The following is a 20,532-nucleotide window of genomic DNA, read 5'->3' as shown; positions in this document are numbered from 1 at the left end:
CTGTAAAGGGCAAAATGGATGGGTTAGCCTTGGAGGGGAAAAAAAAAATTAAAGCATTCGTTTTGCCCTTGAAAAACCATCAGGGGAAGGAGAAATAAAATTATTTCCAGAAATAATCCGAATATTTTAACTCCAACCATTTTGCCGAGGTTTTCAACCTGGCCTGCAGCCCGTGGCATTTATTTCTCTTTTTTTCCTTGCAAGTTAGTTAGGCTAGTTTTGTTTGGCATACATTATATATTCCTTTTTCCTTTTTTTTTTTTTTTTTAATGGTGTACAGAAGTTGGTCTCTTGCCCTTGGTATAACAGAATCATTCTTAGGTAAGCAGATTGCTGCTATGCATCTCAAGATGCCATGGGCTTGAGAGCATAAATTAAGGTGGGGTGGAGTGTGTGGAATTGAAAATTTCATCATTTCCCCCCCCCCCCCCCTTGTCTTCGAGGACCGAAGGAGCACAAAATGCTAATGCTGGCCTCCGAGGGGAAATAGTTCTCCGGCATATTTGAAGAAAAAATGTGAAACCCTTTCAAAAGAAATCTAATAAGCATAATCGTGGCAGCCTGCTTTCTCTCTCTCTCTCTCTCTCTCTTTTATTAATGCCGCAATTTAGTGGCCCCCGCTGATTTACGAATTGGATCACAATGGTAAATTATCCATTCCAGTACCTGGGAAAAGAAGTGCTGAGATCTGTATGGGTTTGGAGGGCTGCTTAAATCAGCAAAAAATAAATAAAATAAAACGATAAATTTGATGGACTGAAAATTGGAAATACCCAGGGCCTTCGGCAGGGATAAGGCAAAACACTTCTTCCCCCATCCCACCCATTATTATTATTATTATTATTATTATTATTATTATTATTATTATTATTATTTAATCTTTAGAGATATTCACAGCCTTTGAGTCCGGTTAATAGCTCAGCAGCTCGAGTCCTAACCAAGGACCTAGGAACTGTTAAGGTATCGTCGGAGGATGTAAGCTGTTCCGAGTAAGGTGGTTTTTTTGTTACTATTGTTATTATTTTTGTTGTTATTATTATTATTATTATTATTATTATTATTATTATTATTATTATTATTTCGATTTATATGCCGCCCTTCTCCGGAGACTCAGGGCGGCATAATTTATTATAATTTATTGTCACCCTATTTCATTCTAGATGCTTTGTATATCAGGTACCATATTTTTTGGAGTATAAGACGCACCTTAGTTTTGGGGGAGGAAAATAAGAAAAAAGCCAATTGGCACGTGGATCAGAATACCCCCCCAATCAGCTGTTTCCAGAGGTGAATTTTAGCAACAGGTTCGTTGGTTGTGAGCTCTGTGCCTTGCTTTTCTTTGCTTTTTTTTCTGCCCCTGAAACTTCTGAAACTCTGTTTCAGAAAAATCTTTTGTTCCTGCCTCTGAAAGCCTCCGAAACAAAGCTTCAGAAAAAAAGCCTCTGAAGCTCTGTTTGGGGGCTTTTTTTCTGAAGCTCTGTTTGGAGGCTTTTTTTCTGAAGCTCTGTTTGGAGCTTCTTTTCTGAAGGTCTGTTTGGGGGCTTCTTTTTCTGAAGGTCTGTTTGGGGGCTTCTTTTTCTGAAGCTCTGTTTGGAGGCTTTTTTTTTTCTGAAGCTGTTTGGAGGCTTTTTCTGAAGCTCTGTTTGGGGGCTTTTCTGAAGCTCTGTTTGGGGGCTTCTTTTCTGAAGCTCTGGGGGCTTCTTTTCTGAAGCTCTGGGGGCTTCTTTTCTGAAGCTCTGTTTGGAGGCTTTTTTTCTGAAGCTCTGTTTGGGGGCTTCTTTTCTGAAGCTCTGTTTGGAGGCTTTTTTTCTGAAGCTCTGTTTGGGGGCTTTTTTTCTGAAGCTCTGTTTGGGGGCTTCTTTTCTGAAGCTCTGGAGGCTTTTTTTCTGAAGCTCTGTTTGGAGGCTTCTTTTCTGGAGCTCTGTTTGGAGGCTTTTTTTCTGAAGCTTTTTTTCTGATGCTTTTTTCAGCCTCTGAAACTTCTGTTTGAGAAGCTGGGTGGGGCTACATTCGGAGCATAAGACGCACCCAGATTTTCACCCTCTTTTTTTGGGGGGGGGGAAGGTGTGTTTTATAATCCGAAAAATACGGTATTTATTTCATCACAAATTAAATCACTTTTAGGGAGGGAGGGTGTGTGTCAAAATCCAATTGAGATCCCGTCTTCGGCCCTTGCATTCAGAAGAGCTGCGGTCACATCAGATTACAGGTAGCTCTCGTCTTACAACAGTTCGTTTAGTGACCACTCAAAGTTACAACAGGAATGAAAAAAGTGACTTATGAACATTTTTTCACACTTAAGACCATTGTAGCATCCCCGTGGTAAAGGGATCAAAATTCAGACGCGTGGCAATTGGCTCCTATTTATGACAGTCGCCATGTCCCGGGTGTTGTGGCCTGTCAGCCGCCAGCCCCTCTAGCAGCCGAATCAGATGAGAAGGCGGCGTGGGAGTCCTGGCCAGCATTGAGGATCCAAGGGGGAGGAGGGAATGGAGCTGGCAGAGAGAGAGAGACAGAGAGAGACAGAGAGAGACAGAGAGAGGTGGAGCCTGTGCTGTCCGTCAGCCCTCATATGGAGACTCAACACCCCCAGGTCTGGAGGTGGCTGATGAGGAAGAGGAGGAACAGCTGGGTCCAGTGCCTGATGCACGGAAGGCAGAGGAGAGGAGAGCAGTGGAAATCTATGGGCCGGTCCTTGGGACGGAAGAGCAACTGCTGCTAGCGAAGCCCCACCCTAGCTCTGGAGATCAAAGGCAGGGGGCGGAGACAAATAGGTGTGACAGACAGCTATTCCTCTTCCAGCCGGCTGTACTTGTTAGAAACTTTTTGCAGGGGTTGCCGGCATTCCTAATAAAGGCATCTTTTGAGTTCACGTCAGAGGGTTTGTCGTGTTTGGGGAGCCGGGTCAGAACAGAAGGGTTATGAAGTCACTTTTTGCGACCCTTCTGAGAAGCAAAGCCAACGCCGTATTCAGTGAACCGCCGTGTTACCAACTGGACAACCGCAGTGACTCAACGTAACAACTACGGCAAGAAAGGTCAGAAAGAAAATTCACTCAACAAACGTCTCGCTGAGCAGCCGAGATTTTGGCCTGAATTGCGGTCGTAGGTCGAGGACTACCTGCACCTCCCTTGCAGATTAGCCGTTCCTTACGCTTTCGAGACGCAGGAATCTTCGTGGCGACTTGTTAGAAACGATATTGGGGAATGAATTCATCAAATGATGAGAGAAACGGATTGATTTTGTGCCATCAGGTCGGTGCTAACCCTTTGCGACGACACCCAGAGATGTTCTCCAGGTGAATTTTTTTTTTTTTTTTTAATTTGATTTATATGCCGCCCTTCTCCGGAGACTCAGGGCGGCTTACAATGCGTTAAGCAATAGCCTTCATCCTTTTGTATATTTATACAAAGTCAGCTTATTGCCCCCACAACTGGGTCCTCAATTTACCTACCTTAGAAAGGATGGAAGGCTGAGTCAACCTTGAGCCTTGGCGAGATTCGAACCTGCAGTAATTGCAGACAGCTGGTCTTAAGCAGCTTAATAACAGGGTGCCTTAAACCCTTGTACTACCAAGGCATGTTGTTCTCCAACATGGTCCCAATAATAAGACTCATCCAGGGGTGGATGAGGAGCATCCCCACAAGGTGAAATCAGGGGGAGAAATGGTTTCGCCCGAACAGGAAATGACGTAGGAGGGAAAAAAACACACACACACACGCTTTCTCCCTCTTATCGTTGTATTGCCCTTCAAGGCGGACCATAGAGACGAAGAAGACAGAGCGGCACGGGTTTCTTTTTCTTTCTCGCGCCCCCCCCACAACATCCGGTTTCTGAGACTCCGCCTTCCCAAAATGGCGGCCCCTCATCTGTGGAGAACCGGCCGGGCGAAGAGTCACCCATGAGGCGATTTCCTCGCCGGCCTCCTTCTCCTTTCGCCCTTAGGCCGAGCGCGGGAGGAGGATGCTGCCGGCTCTGGCCGCTCAGCGGAAGGGATGGCGGTGCTTTTACCAGCTGCGGCTGCTGCTGCGGCGGCGGGGAGGCCTTTGCCCGCCGGTCTGTCCCGGTGAGTGTGGCCGGCGGGGGGTTTCTTGACCTCTGAGGGGGCCTGAAAGGAGCTACAAGGGCCCCTCTTGGCCGTCCAGGGAGGGAGGGGCGGCTTTTGGGGGGAGGGAGGGTATTAAAACAGGCAGTCCTCGACTTATGACCATAACGGAGCCCCCACCATTTACGTCGCTAAGCGAGACGCGGGTTTAAAAAGTCTTTTGGCAAGAGGCTTTTTCTGGCATTGGGAGTCACGATTAGCAGGTTTTCCCCTCAGCAACTCAAGTCTAAACCCATCAAGTTTTTGGTGCCTGCCATGTAGTCCTCGACTTACGACCGTTCGTTTAGTGACCGCTCCAAGTCACGGCGGCACTGGGGGGGGGGGGAAAAAGTGACTCGGGGCCGTTTTATACCCAACTTGTTGCGGCATCCCCCGTGGCTGAAATGCAGCGGGGCTTGGTGGCTGACTCACATTTATGACGGGTCGCAGCTTCCCGGGATCCTTTTGCGACCTTCCGACAAGCAAAGTCAGCGGGGGGGGGAAGCCAGAGTCGCTTAACCACCTGGGTGACTTTTAACTTCTCAACTGCAGCGGTTCACTGAACAACCGGGGCAAGAAAGGTCGTAAAACGGGGCAAAACAGACTTAACCAATGTTTCACTGAAGAAGAGAAATGTTGGGGGGCCGCTGTGTTCGTAAGTCGAGGACCACATGTATTTTGTGTGATGGTTTTGAATAGCGGAGGTGACATGTGACTGTCTTGACCAGGGATCTGCAAACTGAAAACACTCAAAAGAGCCATTTGGACCCGTTTCCCACAGAAAAGAAAACACCGGGAGCCACAAAACCCTTCCCTTGCCTGACTGTTTCTTGAGCGGCCACAAAACTAGCACATGTAGTTGAATTAAATGTTCTGTTTTCTTCTGAAACTTTTCTTTTCTTGGATTTATCCATGGTTGGCCTACCGGAGGTTGAAAAGCTAAATAAATCACATGCCAGTGAGTGTTGCACATTGGGGGTTGTGATGCATATTTTGAGTGACAGGGAACCACAGCAGAGGGGTGAAAGAGCCACATGCGGCTCCAGAGCCGCAGGTTGCTGACCCCTGGTCTTGACAGCATGTCCGCCTTTAGAATTAATCAGGATTTTTGATCAAGGGTTGCACCCATGGGTCTGATTCCTATCCTATGCTTTTTATTTATTTGTTTGTTTGTTTGTTTGTTTGTTTGTTTGTGTTTTTGACTTACCCACCCCACCCCAGAGAGGACTCTGGGCAGTGTACAATAAAATATTAAATATGAAAATATAAATGCAATACATAAGCATTAAAGATTTCAAAAGAGGTAAGGGGTAATTAGACACTCTTAAAATGAATTGAAAGACGAAGGGAGGGCTCTTGGAGCACCAGCCAGCCCCATGGTTGCAAGCTTCTCTGGGCTCTCCACATGGGACTGCAAAGAGCCTTGGTAGTACAGTGGTTTAAAGCACCCTGTTATTAAGACCAGCTGCCTGCAATTACTGCAGGTTCAAATCTCGCCAGGCTCAAGGTTGACTCAGCCTTCCATCCTTTCTAAGGTAGGTAAATTGAGGACCCAGTTTGTGAGGGCAATAAGCTGACTTTGTATAAATATACAAAAGTATGAAGGCTATTGCTTAGCGCATTGTAAGCCGCCCTGAGTCTCCGGAGAAGGGTGGCATATAAATCAAATTAAAAAAAAAAAAGCTATGGTTTAATATGTTGACAAGACCCACCGCTCCAGAGCTTTGGGAGCTGAGGTGTAATTGCTTGCAAGATTGTTCTGCTTTGTTAGCATTCATTCTGTAGAAGCCTAAATGTACCACTTGGTGTCCATTCCAATGTTACTTCTGCGTTGGGAATATGATTTTTTTTTAAAAAAAATCAGGGCTGTCCAACTTCGGCAGCTTCAAGACTTGGGGATTTCAACGCCCAGAATTCCCCAGCCAGGCTGGCTAGGGAATTCTGGGAATTGAAGTCCACTAGTCTTGAAGTTGCCACAGTTGAACACCCCTGTTCTAGACTGAGTAGACCCCTGAACCAGCAATGACTGGCTTTTTATGTGTTAAGTGAAAATCAAGCCTAATATTGCAAGGGAACCCAGCTGTTAGCTGCATGCATAGATTTATTTTTGCTTGTAAATATATCAAGTTCAGATCATTTTGTGTATGTCAGTAGCTTGAAAGGGGGGAAAAGGCTCATTCTGTTTAAATACTTCTCTGTCTGGTTGTAAGATACATCTTGTCTTTTTTATTATTTTGCAAATCTTTCTCTGCAGCCTTAAATTATTCTATTTAAAACAGAAGCTATAACTTTACTGCATCCCATTAGCGAGCATAATAAATTGTTCCCGATGAATGGAATTTGGGGAACGGGAAGTAAATAAACTTGGTATTGGAGAAATATTTTAATTTGCCATAAAATGGTTTGGCAATACTAACATTTATTATTTTGTAATCACGTGTGAGATCCAAAACTAAGTTATCTGGTACCTCTTGGCTTTTTTAAAAATTTCCTTTGCACGGGGCTGCTATTTTCTTTGTGCTGTATCAGGTTTAGTAATAATCAATGTTCCATTTGGGAAAAGTTCCGTCTCATTTGAATATCCTTTTCCCTCCGCCAACCTTGATCTGTTCTCTGCAACCTTCCTATTGTCCTTTGGTAAGCCCATCTAGTAAACATTTCAATAATCGTAACAGTTTGATGTCTTCTCACCTGGTTTTTAGTATTGACCAAAGGTGTTCTTCTATCTTCTAAAACTATCATCTACTTTCATGTTTCCATCAGGCTGGCAAGTTCCTATTAAACCTGGGAGACTCCTGGCCATTCTGCCAGGTAGGTCTCTCCCTCATCCCGCCAGTCAAGTCAGAGCTTATTCCTCCAACGATCAGAAGAACAGCCCAAGAACTCCAGATGCCAGTTCTTCAGGCTCAGAAGGCAGCGCGCAGAAAACAGCGTCCGGTAGGTTCATCCCGTTCACAACCTGCGTTGAAGGGGTCAGTGTAGCTGCTCCTCTTCGCTCCAGAGATTTCTTCGATAGCAACGCTGAAATGAAGTGATTAGAATTAACTAGGGTTAAACCCAGAGATTTCTCTTTGTCGCGACTTTGAATCGTCTGACGATGGCAGAAGGCACCGCTGATTCAGGATGTTTTCTCTCGGAGCGATCCTGCTTCCCCTAAAAGTTATCCACCGCTTTTGATTTTGCCTGTCATATTTCAATACTTTGAAATACAGGCAAACCTCGACTTACAACCACGATTCAGCCCAAAATGTCTGTTGCTAAGCAAGACGTTTGCTAAGTGAATTTTGCCCCATTTTACAACTTTTCTTGCAGCGGTTGTTAAGTGAGTCGCCACGGTCATTAACTTAGTAACCTGGTTGTTAAGTGAATCTGGCTTCTCCGTTGACTTTGCTTGTCAGAATGTCATGCAAGGGGAATGCATGACCCCGGGACACTACAGCCGTCATAAATATGAACCAGTTGTCAAGCTGTAAATCGCGTGACTGTCGGGATGCTGCAACGGTGATAAGTGTGAAAAGCGGTCATAAGTCACTTTATTCAGTGCCATTGTAACTTGGAACGGTCACTGAATGAACTGTTGTAAGTCGAGGACTACAATATAGAGGACTACAATATACCATATATTTTGGACTTCACTCCCTGAAATCGTCCATCCTTTAATTAAATAAGTGAGGCTTTCTTTCTTTTGAGCAGTATGTTTTTGTTAAACCTTTGAGATTCAGGTAGAGCGAAGATGCATAACATTACTTGAATAACCAATAATCCGTTAAGATTAAGTTGTTACGTGACTGTTTTTCCTGATCAGAGTTTACATGTTAATTTTTCAAAAAAAAACCCTGTTCGCTTTACAGGGGGGAAAATACTACTGGGAAGTGTGAAAGGAATTGAATTTGGCTTCTAGCTCTGACTTCCCCATTGCAAACATGCGACTGTAATTTTAATGCTGCAAAGATAAGAACGGAAAACAACTTTATCCAACTTCTAGCTTTTTAAAAAATACTAGTTCTATTGGGAACCAACTCTATTTTCAAGGATGTTCAACAAGTTTCTACTGTGTATTGGAACAAATAAAAACCTGTACGTCTATTCTGTTTATCTTATTTAATGGAAAAGATTATTCTGATTTTGTTGCCTTGTCCAAGTTCAAGGAGAAATTCTTGTCTTAAAATCAAGTTGTGTGTTTTTTTTAACTAATTCATGCCATGAGTCAAGCATGCTTGTTATTAACAGAAGAGACTCTCTTGCCAAGATCTTCCATTCAGAAGACAAATTCTAATGTCTTTAATTTAGTGGAATTAATTTCAATTTACCGGTAGCAGATATACGGCAGCGGTCCAACTCCAGGGAATAAAGCAACAGTATAGTAACTTTGTTACTGAGGTCACAACTCAATACAGTATTGTTGAGGCTGCTAATTAAAGATGTATGATCATGTATCATTCTGTGATACATTTTACTCTTAGTGAAATCAGTGGTATTGTAGAATGCAAAAGAATATTTCAGAGCTAAAAAAAATCTCATTTCCTTTCTTTCTGACACTAAGACAAAATATCACAATCTATCCACAAGACTGGTGTTTCTTTTGTTGTGTCCTTACAATATAAAGAAACTTTTTGGTGGGAAGTGAACCAGTTAAAATTTGAATTATGTAATAGCGAGGCCCAGGAGGGAAAGAAATCATTGGAAGATTTATGTAGAAAATTTGAAATTGCTTTCTTCCAATGTACATGTTGTGGTCCCCCAGCAGCCTGCGGAGCTGGCAGTGGAGTCGGACAGTGAGGAGGCTGGGGAGGAACATGGGCCAGTCCTGGAGTCTGGGGAAGGCTCGGACGAGGGCTCTGCATCTGAGGCAGAGATGGAGCCAGGGCCATCTGGGAGTTATGACTCCGGAGCCTCCAGAGTCCGATATCAGAGAGACAGAGGAACAGGAGGAGCCTGTTCCTAGTGTGCACATGCGCAGAGCTGCCAGAAGGCAAGAACAGTTCAAACAAAAGGGACAACTCGGGAGTGAGGCCTAGAGATGATTGGCCCCTCCCATAAGGCTTAAAAGAGGAGCAAAGGAACGTGGGCCCTTTGCAGGAAAGCAACATTGTTAATTCTGTTCCCAGTCAGCATCTCTGTTTGATTCTGGACTCCGTGTGGCTTTGCCAAGTAGGTCTTTGGCAGAGTGTCAAGGGAGATAAAGGTTGGTGATTATCCCAAAGGACTTCTCCCAAAGGACTTTTTGCAACTAATTGGAACTCAGCTGTGAATGAACGTAATTCACAGCTGTTGCAATAAAAGAGGTTTTTGGGACTACTCGTGTGTTTTAATGATTCAGGAACAACAGTCCGTTCCATTTGCCAAATAATGCTGTCCCAATATCTCAATGTTTTTTTCTTACAACGCAAACACAGCAATACAACTATGTCTTTTATTTTTCCAGCCCGAGACGCTATCAATCAGATTCCTTTCCCACAGCAACCAATTCAAGTAAAAGGTAATTGATGTCCTTCTGTGGGCATGCATAGAAGTTTAAGATGGTCTTAGAATCCCTTTTTGATAAAACTACCAAAGATGATAATCTATATTTACCCACAAGGGCCTTCAGTCTCCGAATTCAATTTAATTCTTAAATAAATCCAATCTTGATTGGTAATAAACGCTCATTCTCACTTCTCTACTGACTGAGAAACTGCTTTTGATTTGTCATTCACTTTTCAAGTTTTACAACCAGATCACATCTAATCTCTCTGACAAGTTAGAATAAATGTTGGTGGCTTTAATCCAGTAGGTGAAAATGTGTTACATTAGTACAAGGAGTCTTTGACCTGCGACCATAATTGAGCCCAAAATTTCTTTTGCTAAATGAAACATTTGTTAAGTGAGTTTTGCCCCATTTTATGACTTTTCTCAAGACATTTGTTAAGTGAATCACTGCAGTTCTTAAATTAGTAACATAGTTATTAAGTGAATCTGGTTTACCCATTGAATTTGCTTGTCAGGTCACAAAGGGGTATCGTCATAAATGTGAGTCAGTTGTCAAGCATCTGAATGTAAATCCCATGATCGTAGAGATGCCGCAACGATCCTAAGTATGAACAATGATCATAAATCATTTTTTTCAATACCATTGTAACTTCGAACGGTCACTAAACAAACTCCTGTAAGTCGACTTCTGGCTTGTATCTTCCAAGTTCCAGAGACCCTCCGAGTGTAATGCTTTCCCCCTTCTCTTTTCAAGTGAAAGCTGTGCTTAAAAAAAGAGAATATGGACCAAAGTACACAAAGAATAACTTCATCACTGGCGTGAGAGCAATCAGTGAATTTTGCCTTAAGTCCAGGTACGTTCACCTCTCAGATTTTAAATTTGAACGACATGCCGCTCCCATATGACACCTCTCCTGCGCGAGCTGCACTGGCTTCCTGTGGTCTTCCGGGTGCGCTTCAAGGTGTTGGTGAACACCTTTAAAGCGCTCCATGGCTTAGGGCCGGGGTATCTGCGAGACCGCCTTCTGCCGCCAATAGCCTCCCACCGACCAGTTTGCTCGCACAGAGAGGGCCTCCTCAGGGTGCCGTCGGCCAGACAGTGCCGGCTGGCGACCCCCAGGGGGAGAGCCTTCTCTGTGGCAGCCCCTGCCCTCTGGAATGACCTGCCCCCTGAGATACGCATGATATCAGACCTCTGGACTTTTCGTCGGGCCCTGAAAACACACTTATTCCATCTAGCCGGGCTGGCTTGATCCCATCCTCTCAGTTTTAATTGAATTCGGTTTTAATTGGGTTGTTTTAAATCTTGGGCCGAAATTATTTAATTGTTTTTTAAACTGTTTTTAAATTTTATATGCAATGTTTTATCTTGGCTGTACACCGCCCTGAATCCCGCAGGAGAAGGGCGGTATAGAAATAAAATAAAGTAAAATAAATAAATAAATGGTGTTTTTCAAAGTTACTACAACTTTACAAGTACGAGTGAGTGGTGAAAATTGCTACCAACAAGAGGCACCAAATTCTGCGGTACCTTGGTACTCAACTGCTTCGAAACTCATCAAATTTGGTACTCAGTGCATTTTTACATGAACTTTTTGTCCTCGTACTCATTGTTTATTTGGTACTTAGAGCCATGGTGGCGCAGTGGTTAGAGTGCAGTACTGCAGGCTACTTCTGCTGACTACCGGCTGCCTGCAATTTGGCAGTTCGAATCTCACCAGGCTCAATGTTGACTCAGACCTTATAATCTTTGCTTTTCTTCTTCTTCTTTTTTTTTTCCTGTCTCCTTCAACAGTGATCTTGACCAACTTAGGAAAATCAAACGACGAAGCCCTCATGACGATACCGAAGCTTTCACTGTGTTTTTGAGATCAGAAGTGGAAGCTAAGTAAGAGCATCTTTGAAAAGGTTATCTTAAGTAGAGATTTTACTTTCTAACGCTTTCCTGTCAAGTTCACACAATTTGCTCATTAGCTGGTAAACCGTGTTAACTTAAGTCATTTTTGACTCTCATTTAGTTGTGGTTTCTTCAGGCAATAAAACCAGAGTTCAGAATGTTGACTGATTTTTTTTTTTTTCATTGGTGGCTTAGGGGAAATGGACAATGCTTAATTTGTGTTTTCCAGGGTGGATTTAAATCACTAGTAAAAAGGCTTGATTTAAATCAACTCGATTTCAGTCATAATTTTTAAAGAGCACCTGTCATCTCTGTCCCACAGCAGCTTCTCCTCTGACCCACTATTGACTCACCGACAGTCCCATTCACTTTAATGGGACGGCTGGTGATGCAGCAGTGACACAACAAGGTGAGAGACATAGTGGGCAGCAAATTTATTTATTTTTATTTTATTTTATTTTTGAATTTGTATACCGCCCTTCTCCCTGAGGACTCAGGGCGGTGAACAGCCAAATAAAAACATCAAATACAAATATTAAAACACAGTTAAATATATATATATAGATTTGGCCCCATTAATTAAAACGATAAACAAAACAAAACAATTAAAACCCTTAAAAAGAAATTAAGCCAGCCCGGCTTGTTGAAAAAATAAAGTTTTAAGGGCACGGCGGAAGGCATGAGCGGATGCCCTCTAACAGGCACTGCCAGGATGGATCTGAAATGACAGGTGCTCTTTAATATTATATTTATAAGCTGCTTAGAAGGTTTCACTTTCATTTTTACTGCTTGCCCTTCCTGCTCACACTTAAGAGTGGTACAGATGCATTTCTCTTCAAACAATCAGTTTGTAGTGTACATAGATTTGCAAAACAATGGGATAAAGGAATATTCCTGAACTTCGTTTTATGATTTATCTCATGGTTAACAGCGAAATTGTGTGAATGCATCAATGCAGTGCATGCTATCACAGCTTGCAGAGCTTGGATTCGTTGAATGGATTTACCAAAAATGTAAATATTGCAGGATATACAGCCTCATGCTACATAACTAGGCTCCATTTCATGCTGAATAAAGTAAATTATTAATGTATCTTAAATAGAAACCCTTTATCTTTACTCCAAAAGCATTTTATTAAAATAATTTTGATAAAAATTAAAAAAATCTGATTTAAATTTTTAAAAAATCTGATTTTTTAAAATCGATTTTTATCCACCCTGGTGTTTTCCCAACCATCTAACCAATCATCAGATTAGACAAGAATCTTAAAAAATAGTAGGGAATAAAAGCATTGCCAAAGCATTTTGACTAAACCACATAAACAATGCTTTTTGTATTTCTCTTTTTTTTCAACATGGCGCACTTAAGAGACAGCACAGCTCATGTTGTGACACAGCAAATTGTGCATCTCTTGTCGTTGATTCTTGCTGCGTTAATGAAGCTATCCAAGGGGAAATATTGAAGTTTGAATTGTGTTAAATCTGCTGTGATCCAGATAAATTGCAATAAGAGCACCCAACCTACCATTCAAGTCATATGGGTAGCAGCTTGTTGGAGGACGCCTGCTTGAATCCTAATGTTAGCTTGATTCAGGAAGAGTTAAACACTTCTTTCAAAATTAGCAGTCTCCTCCCCCTTCTTTCCTTCGCTTAGCTTGGTTAACATCCTATTTTGTTAGCTCAGGTAAATGTCTTAGTTCTTACCAGGATTTGATTTAAATCGAGTTGATTTAAATCACAATTTAAATCATGATTTAAATCACTAGTAAAAAGGCTTGATTTAAATCAACTCGATTTAAATCATAATTTTTAAAGAGCAACTGTCATCTCTGCTACTCCTTTGACTCACTGTTGACTCACCGATAGTCCCAGTGTTGCAGAATATACAGCCTCGTGCTACATAACTAAGCTCCATTTCATGCTGAATAAACTAAATTATTTATGTATCTTAAATAGAAAACTATCTTACGACAGATTTTTACTCCAAAAGTTTTTTATTAAAATAAATTCGATAAAAATCAAAAAAATCTGATTTAAATAAAAAAAATCCGATTTAAATAAAAAAAATCTGATTTCTTTTTATTTTTTTAAAAAAATCATTGATTTTTATCCACCCTGGTTCTTACATCCATGAATTTTACCTTCCAGAGAGCACGTCACATATTCCCTCTTTTTCCATTAGTCAAAAGTGTTGGCAAGTCAGATCTGTCTCTTTTTCCCCACTTTGTAAAAACAGGTCTATAGAAGTCTGGGGAAGCCCCGAAGCTCTTGCTCGAGAGAGAAAAAGGCGCATAGAAGCCGAAAGGGAATACATGGAAAGTAAGTGTAAAACACACTTCCGGAAGCGCTTCATGGTTTTGATTGCAAGGGACATCCAGTGGTGTTATTTAATTAAATTGCGTTTTTCTGTGTGTGGCTCCTAAGATCTTCTGGAAGTAGATTTAATTGGAAGCAGGGGAGGCTGGGTTGATGAGCGGTGCGGTGGCCTAGAGGTGGAGCCTCTCGCCTTACAATCAGGAGGCTGTGAGTTCGATTCTAGGTAGAGGCAGATATTTCTCTCTCTGGGCACAATGAGAATATATCTGCTGAATATAACTCCGCACTGGCGACAGGAAGGGCATCCGGCCATTAAAACACTCTGCTAGCTCCATTCAGTTGCCCACCCTCCCCCTGCCAGAGATTATGGGGTCATTAAAAGAGGATGATGACGATGAGGGGAGGCTGGGTTGAATTGGGTTTGAGATATTCGGTCATTATGAGTGTTCTGAATTTGTATTTCACTTCATTGACTACAAGCCTCTTAGAATCGGTTGATGCTCCTCGACTTACGACCACAATTGATCCCAAAATTTTGATTGCTAAGTGAGACATGCGTTAAGTGAGTTTTGACACATTTTACGACCTTTCTGGCCACAGTTGTTAACTGAATTGTTAAGTTAGCGGCAGGGTTGTTAAGTGAATCTGGCTTCCCTGTTGACTGCTTGTCAGAAGGTCGCAAAATGGGATCACGTAATCATGGAACGCTGCGACCATCATAAATATATAATTCAGTTGTCAAGCTTCTGAATTTTGATCCCGTGACCACGGGGATGCTGCAAAGGTCGTAAGTGTGAAAAACGGTCATAAGTCCCTTTTTTCAGTGCCGCCGTAACTTGGAAGGGTCAGTAAACAAACTATTGTTAAGCCGAGAACTACTTGTATAAATAACAGTTCCTTTTTATATTCTGCCCTGATCTGGCTGCGTCTGAAGGATTGCAAACTATGCTATCCTGGGTCAAAAAGTTAAAAAGGGATTGTAAAGAAGAGGACAAGTAGCTGCAACTTAAGGGAGGAAAGCTTTAAGCAAATTTTATTTATTTATTTATTTATTTTTAAATTTGATTTATATGCCGCCCTTCTCCGGAGACTCAGGGCGGCTTACAATGCGTTAAGCAATAGCCTTCATCCTTTTGTATATTTATACAAAGTCAGCTTATTGCCCCCACAATCCGGGTCCTCAATTTACCTACCTTAGAAAGGATGGAAGGCTGAGTCAACCTTGAGCCTTGGAGAGATTCGAACCAGCAGTAATTGCAGGCAGCTGTGTTAATAACAGTGCTGAGACCACTGTACCATCAAGGCTCTTAATATGGATATTTAGCTGCATTAGGCAAGATTAAAATGAGTCATCATGACAACTGTCTTGCTATCAGGTATACTCTTATAAAGGGGATACAGTGGCTCAGTGGATAAGATGCTGAGCTTGTCGATTGAAAGGTCAGCAGTTCAGCGGTTCGAATCCCTAGTGCCGCGTAATGGGGTGAGCTCCCATTACTTGTCCCAGCGTCTGCCAACCTAGCAGTTCGAAAGCACATTAAAAAAATGCAAGTAGAAAAATAGGGACCACCTTTGGTGGGAAGGTAACAGCGTTCCGTGCGCCTTTGGCGTTTCATGCTGGCCACATGACCACGGAGACGTCTTCGGACAGTGCTGGCTCTTCTGGCTTTGTAACGGAGATGAGCACCGCCCCCTAGAGTCAGGAACGACTAGCACGTATGTGCCAGGGGAACCTTTACCTTTACCTTCTACTCTTCTAATGATAAACCTAAAATTACATAGGTGTGAATACAGGGATTTGATTACTGTAAACATTATAAGATCTGTAGAATTCTGTTACAAGAATTCTTGGCTCTTCTTTATTAAAGATATTTAAGCTTTAAATATCTTTAATAGCAGTCACTTTTCAGATCAGTAAATACTTTCAGGTTTTCTTGACCATAGCAGCAGTTGTTATTGCTGTCAGCATTGTTATTTCTTCCATCTTTCTCTGTTCTTTTTACAGAATTATTTAGAAGCCAGAAGTTGTTGAGAGAATACCGAACTTTCCAAGGAGAAACTAAGGTGAATTAAAAAAAAAAAAAAACATTAGTTGTAAAAGCCTATTCATGGCCAAATTTTTAAAATGCAATTAGTGATGTAACTGTGTAATTGTCCTTTAATAATTTTTACTGTCTCTACTGAGTGTGAAATCTGTTTTCTCAATTTAAATGATCTCAATGGCTAAATGCAGGCCTGGCCTCTGAAGTGAAGGTTTGTTACAAAGCTTGTGAAGGCAACCTTTGTAAAATTCGATAGAAGACGGTGGCCACACCTGCCTACATGAGATCATTGTCTATGTCAGGGTTCCCCAAACTTGGCAACTTAAAATAGGCAATATCCGACATCATATTCGTAAAAGCATTGCATTGTTTGTGAAACACATACAGGGAAGCGTGTAGTTTGCCTTAAACTACATGCTTCTGTCTTTAATTTAGCCACGTTCCCGTGCATCAGCTATATTTCTGAGCGGTCCAGGAAAAGTGGTGATGGTCGCTATTTGCATGTAAGTTTTCTTTTCTTTTTTTCTTTTTCTTTACGTGTCCATGGCTCTTAAACATAGATGCTGCAAAGCTTAATCTGGGACAACTCAATGCTGTTTTATTATGTTGTCATATATTGGCTAATGCTGTATCGGAAATCAGAATTTTAGTTTAGAAAGGAAAGCTTAAAGGTTGGCTGAGTTGGAATATTAGACTAAAGAATGACAGTTGGAAGGGACCTTGGAGGTCTTGTAGTCCAACCCCCTGCTCAGGCAGGAAACCCTGAAATAAAAATTCAGAAAAATCTGTCCAATCTCCTCTTAAAAATCTCCAGTGTTGGGGCACCCACAACTTCTGGAGGCAAGTTGTAAGAGCTTAAGGTAATTTTTATGTAAATAAAAGGACCAGAAAGCACCAAAGAGTCAAAGACTGGACTGTCACTTGTCTGAAATGGTATATTTATTTATTTATTTATTTTGTCGCATTTCTATGCCGCCCCAATCCCAAGGGACTCTGGGCACCTTACAACAGAGAATAAAACAATGCAACAATATATAGGCCAGGGTCTCCTTACTTAAGCAAGGGATTGGACCAGAAGACCTCCAAGGCCCCTTCCAGCTCTATCCTGATTAATTAAAATAATTTTTTCCCTGCAAATTATTGGACCATTTTTGCATTGCTTTCATGTTGTTATTTAAGACAGTGCTTTCGGGATTTAGTCCAAACTAAATCTGCCTTATAAATCAGAGAAATTTCCGGTGCAGATGGAGGCTTCCCAGTTTCTCAAAACAAGGCTTTTTGGAAAGCAGGAACAATTGTTGGCTAGTATATTTTGACATGCACTTTTGTTCTTTCACAATGCTGCAGAGATTTTCTTTCTTTCTTTCTTTCTTTCTTTCTTTCTTTCTTTCTTTCTTTCTTTCTTTCTTTCTTTCTTTCTTTCTTTCTTTCTTTCTTTCTTTCTTTCTTTCTTTCTTTCTTTCTTTCTTACCTAATTTTGGTACCCATCTACTGGTGATCTGGTTAAGTTTTCTTCTGCCGCCGATAGCCTCCCACCGACCAGTACGCTCTCACAGAGAGGGACTCCTCAGGGTGCCGTCAGCCAGGCAATGTCGGCTGGCGACCCCCAGGGGGAGGGCCTTCTCTGTGGCAGCTCCTGCCCTCTGGAACGATTTGCCCCCGGAGATACGAAGGATATCGGATCTCCGGGTCTTTCGCCGTGCCCTAAAAACTTTTCTTTTCCATCAAGCAGGGCTGGCGTGAACCCCCCCGCTTTTTTTAGCTTTTTTTTTTTTTAGCTTTTTAATTAATGGTTAATGGGTTTTAGTTTGAATGTTTTAAATTTTGGGCCAAAGTCATATAATTCTTTTACAAAAATTTTAAATTTTGTATTGGTATGTGTTTTAGTTCTGGCTGTGCACCGCCCTGAGTCCACTTGGAGAAGGGCGGGATATAAATTGATTGATTGATTGATTGAATGAATGAATGAATGAATTGAATGAATGAATGAATGAATGAATGAATGAATGAATGAATGAATAAATAAATAAATAAATAAATAAATAAATAAATAAATAAATAAATAAATAAATAAGGCTGGTGATGCAGACCAGGTGCCAAATATGGATAAACAAAGGAAAAACAAGGGGATTTGCACAGTAGTGGGAAGGTGGAAGCTGCCGTATATTTTGAATTTCTGTGGCTCACAGGCTTCCTCACATGCGCTGGATCTCTAATCAACGGTTTGGTCATTCCCACACTTGTCCTGCTCATCCCCATATGCATGGCTTTGCAAATATCTTGGGTCGCTCGCTAATCTCATCATCCATTTGTCAATCCAAGAGCGGCATTGTGTATTTAAAGTTTTGCGGAGTCTCCAAAAGATTGTGAGTGTGTCATTACCTCCTTGTGACGATAGTTTCTCCTCCTCCTACAGAAACGGCTTGAATTTTTTCTTCAAGCTCCTTGCCTGGGTGTACACGGGTTCTGCCAGCATGTTCTCTGAAGCCATACATTCCTTAGCAGATACTTGCAATCAAGTAAGTAGCAAAGTTTGCAATTTTGTGCTTCTCAGGGAGTTCTATATATTTTCCCAATTCTTCCTTTACCTATATATTCTTCATTCACCTCGCATTCGTTTATAATCATTTCAAATTTTGTTAACTGCTTGTCTTTCTCCTCGAATCTTTCTTCCCCTTTTATCCATTTCTCTAATTGTATTAAATTCAACCAGTTTAATCTAATATCTGCTACAAAGTTCTTTAGTTGTGTTACATTCTTTACCTTGTCCTTCCAGTCCTACCATTTATATATCTGATTTTCTTTTAGTTTACGAATCCATTCTTTCAATTCGATCTTAGGGAATTTCTCCATTTCCACCACCAGTGTTTAAAGCAGAAATTCCTGGCATTAGCCGGTATCTCCATTTTATTTTTTTTTTAATTTGATTTATATGCCGCCCTTCTCCGGAGACTCAGGGTGGCTTACAATGCGTTAAGCAATAGCCTTCATACTTTTGTATATTTTATACAAAGTCAGCTTATTGCCCCCACAAACTGGGTCCTCAATTTACCTACCTTAGAAAGGATGGAAGGCTGAGTCAACCTTGAGCCTGGGGAGATTCGAACTTGCAATAATTGCAGATAGCTGAATGTTAATAACAGGCTTTTAGTCTGTTGAGCTATCCAGGCTCTTTTTTTTTTTTTAATCCATAATTCTATCCAATTTTTTAATTTAATTTAAGGGATTTTGAATCCTCCTAGCAGTTGTTGATGCAATGCAGAGAGTGGTTAATTTGCCCAAACTTTTGGATTTCACAACACCACAGAACAGGATTATCTGCAGCTCAGGGTTGAACACGGGAGTTTATCTGAGCTTGGCGGGTTTTTCCCGTAGATGTTTCATTACCCCCCACTAAGGGACCATCACTATCATGACGATCAGGGTTTCTGGATTTTTATTTCAACACCAGCCAAGCTCGGCATGGCATGCACTCCAAATGTGGGAGGCAACGTTGTACGTCGATGAACACACACGGGTCATTTTCAAGGATCCGCCAAAGATAAAATTGCATCTTTCGACCGCAGCTCTATTTTGTCTCCCACGATACACAGGTGGTCCACGACTTACAACAGCCCCATTTAGTGACCGTTCAAAGTTACAACGGCACTGAAAAAAAAAGAGACTTATGAACATTTTTCACACTTACGACCGTCGCAGCATCCCCGTGGTCATGTGATTAAAATTCAGATGCTTGGCAAATGACTCCATTTGTAGCCCTTTGTTTTTTCTGCAGTTCTAATAATCCTCTGAAGTCAAGCGTCTGAATTCTGATCACGTGATCATTGGGATGCTGCAAAAGTGGTAACTGTGAAAAATGGCCATAAGTCACTTTTTTTCAGTCCCGTTGTAACTTTTGAACGGTGACTAAATGAACTGTTGTAAATCGAGGATTACCTTTACCTAAATTATTAAAGTTACCAAAGCATTTCCACGATTGTAAAAAATTGATAAGACTTTAAAATGCAGTTGCTTTACTCCAGTGAAACCTTCTAAAATTAAACATCAAACGGTCCCGTTTTTGTGGGCGGCGAACTGAAATTCAAGGCGCTGAATAATGTGGGGGGTCTCTGCCCCATTTTCTTTTCGCACACAGGCCTTGCTCGCGTTGGGGATCAGCCAGTCGGTGAGGATACCTGATCAAAGCCATCCGTAAGGATTCTGAATCCTTTTCTTTTTCCTTTTGTTCTGAAATGTTCTGTTGCGTTCGGAAAAAAACAAAACAAAACACAATTTCCCTGATCTGTCTTCTGTTTCGGACATTTTTAGCCGAAGCTCAGATTCAGTGAAATAACTTAAAAGTTTGGGAAAATAAAATCAACAGTTCTTGGTGCTTTAAGACAATCTCTGGCAGAATTCCTCATTCTTGACAGCTTTAAGGCCACATGTCTTAAAGCTGTCAGAAGTTGAGAAACATGGATATGTGGCAGACATCCAGTTCTCCTTATGAGTTGTGCTCCCTACAATCATAGTTACTTTTTAAAATATCTGTGGAGATTCTCAGTCATCCGGGTCGTAGCTGTCTCAAAGGTGCTTTTTGCAAAAGGCAAAGGGCTTGGGAGTGCAAAAATGGGTCGTGCGGAGCACTTGCAGAGTGCTTCTGGGGGCCTGTGAGGGCGAAAATGTGACGTGCGGAGGGTTCGAGAGGCCAAAAACACTCATATTCAGTCTATAAGACACACCTAA

At 41.7% G+C, this 20,532-nt stretch overlaps 1 protein-coding gene across 1 annotated transcript in view; it reads left to right on the top strand.

Annotated features, from left to right (window-relative positions):
- Nucleotides 1-3,861: 3,861 nt before the first annotated feature.
- Nucleotides 3,862-20,532, top strand: part of SLC30A9 (solute carrier family 30 member 9) — a 30,403-nt gene continuing 13,732 nt past the window's right edge. Inside the window, exons 1-10 of the mRNA XM_070949221.1 lie at nt 3,862-4,066; nt 6,848-7,021; nt 9,510-9,563; nt 10,308-10,407; nt 11,349-11,441; nt 13,686-13,768; nt 15,771-15,829; nt 16,243-16,310; nt 18,224-18,326; nt 19,943-19,998. Of these exons, the coding sequence (XP_070805322.1) occupies nt 3,964-4,066; nt 6,848-7,021; nt 9,510-9,563; nt 10,308-10,407; nt 11,349-11,441; nt 13,686-13,768; nt 15,771-15,829; nt 16,243-16,310; nt 18,224-18,326; nt 19,943-19,998 (893 nt within the window). The 5' untranslated portion in view covers nt 3,862-3,963. The remainder of the gene's footprint in view (nt 4,067-6,847; nt 7,022-9,509; nt 9,564-10,307; nt 10,408-11,348; nt 11,442-13,685; nt 13,769-15,770; nt 15,830-16,242; nt 16,311-18,223; nt 18,327-19,942; nt 19,999-20,532) is intronic.

Source organism: Pituophis catenifer, unplaced genomic scaffold (assembly GCF_029215685.1).
Source record: "Pituophis catenifer annectens isolate HBS135680 unplaced genomic scaffold, rPitCat1.0.hap2 SCAF_8, whole genome shotgun sequence".
In the NCBI taxonomy this organism is placed as follows: domain Eukaryota; kingdom Metazoa; phylum Chordata; class Lepidosauria; order Squamata; family Colubridae; genus Pituophis; species Pituophis catenifer.
The sequence above is the reverse complement of the archived record's forward strand: the minus strand, read 5'-3'. Positions and strand labels throughout refer to the sequence as shown.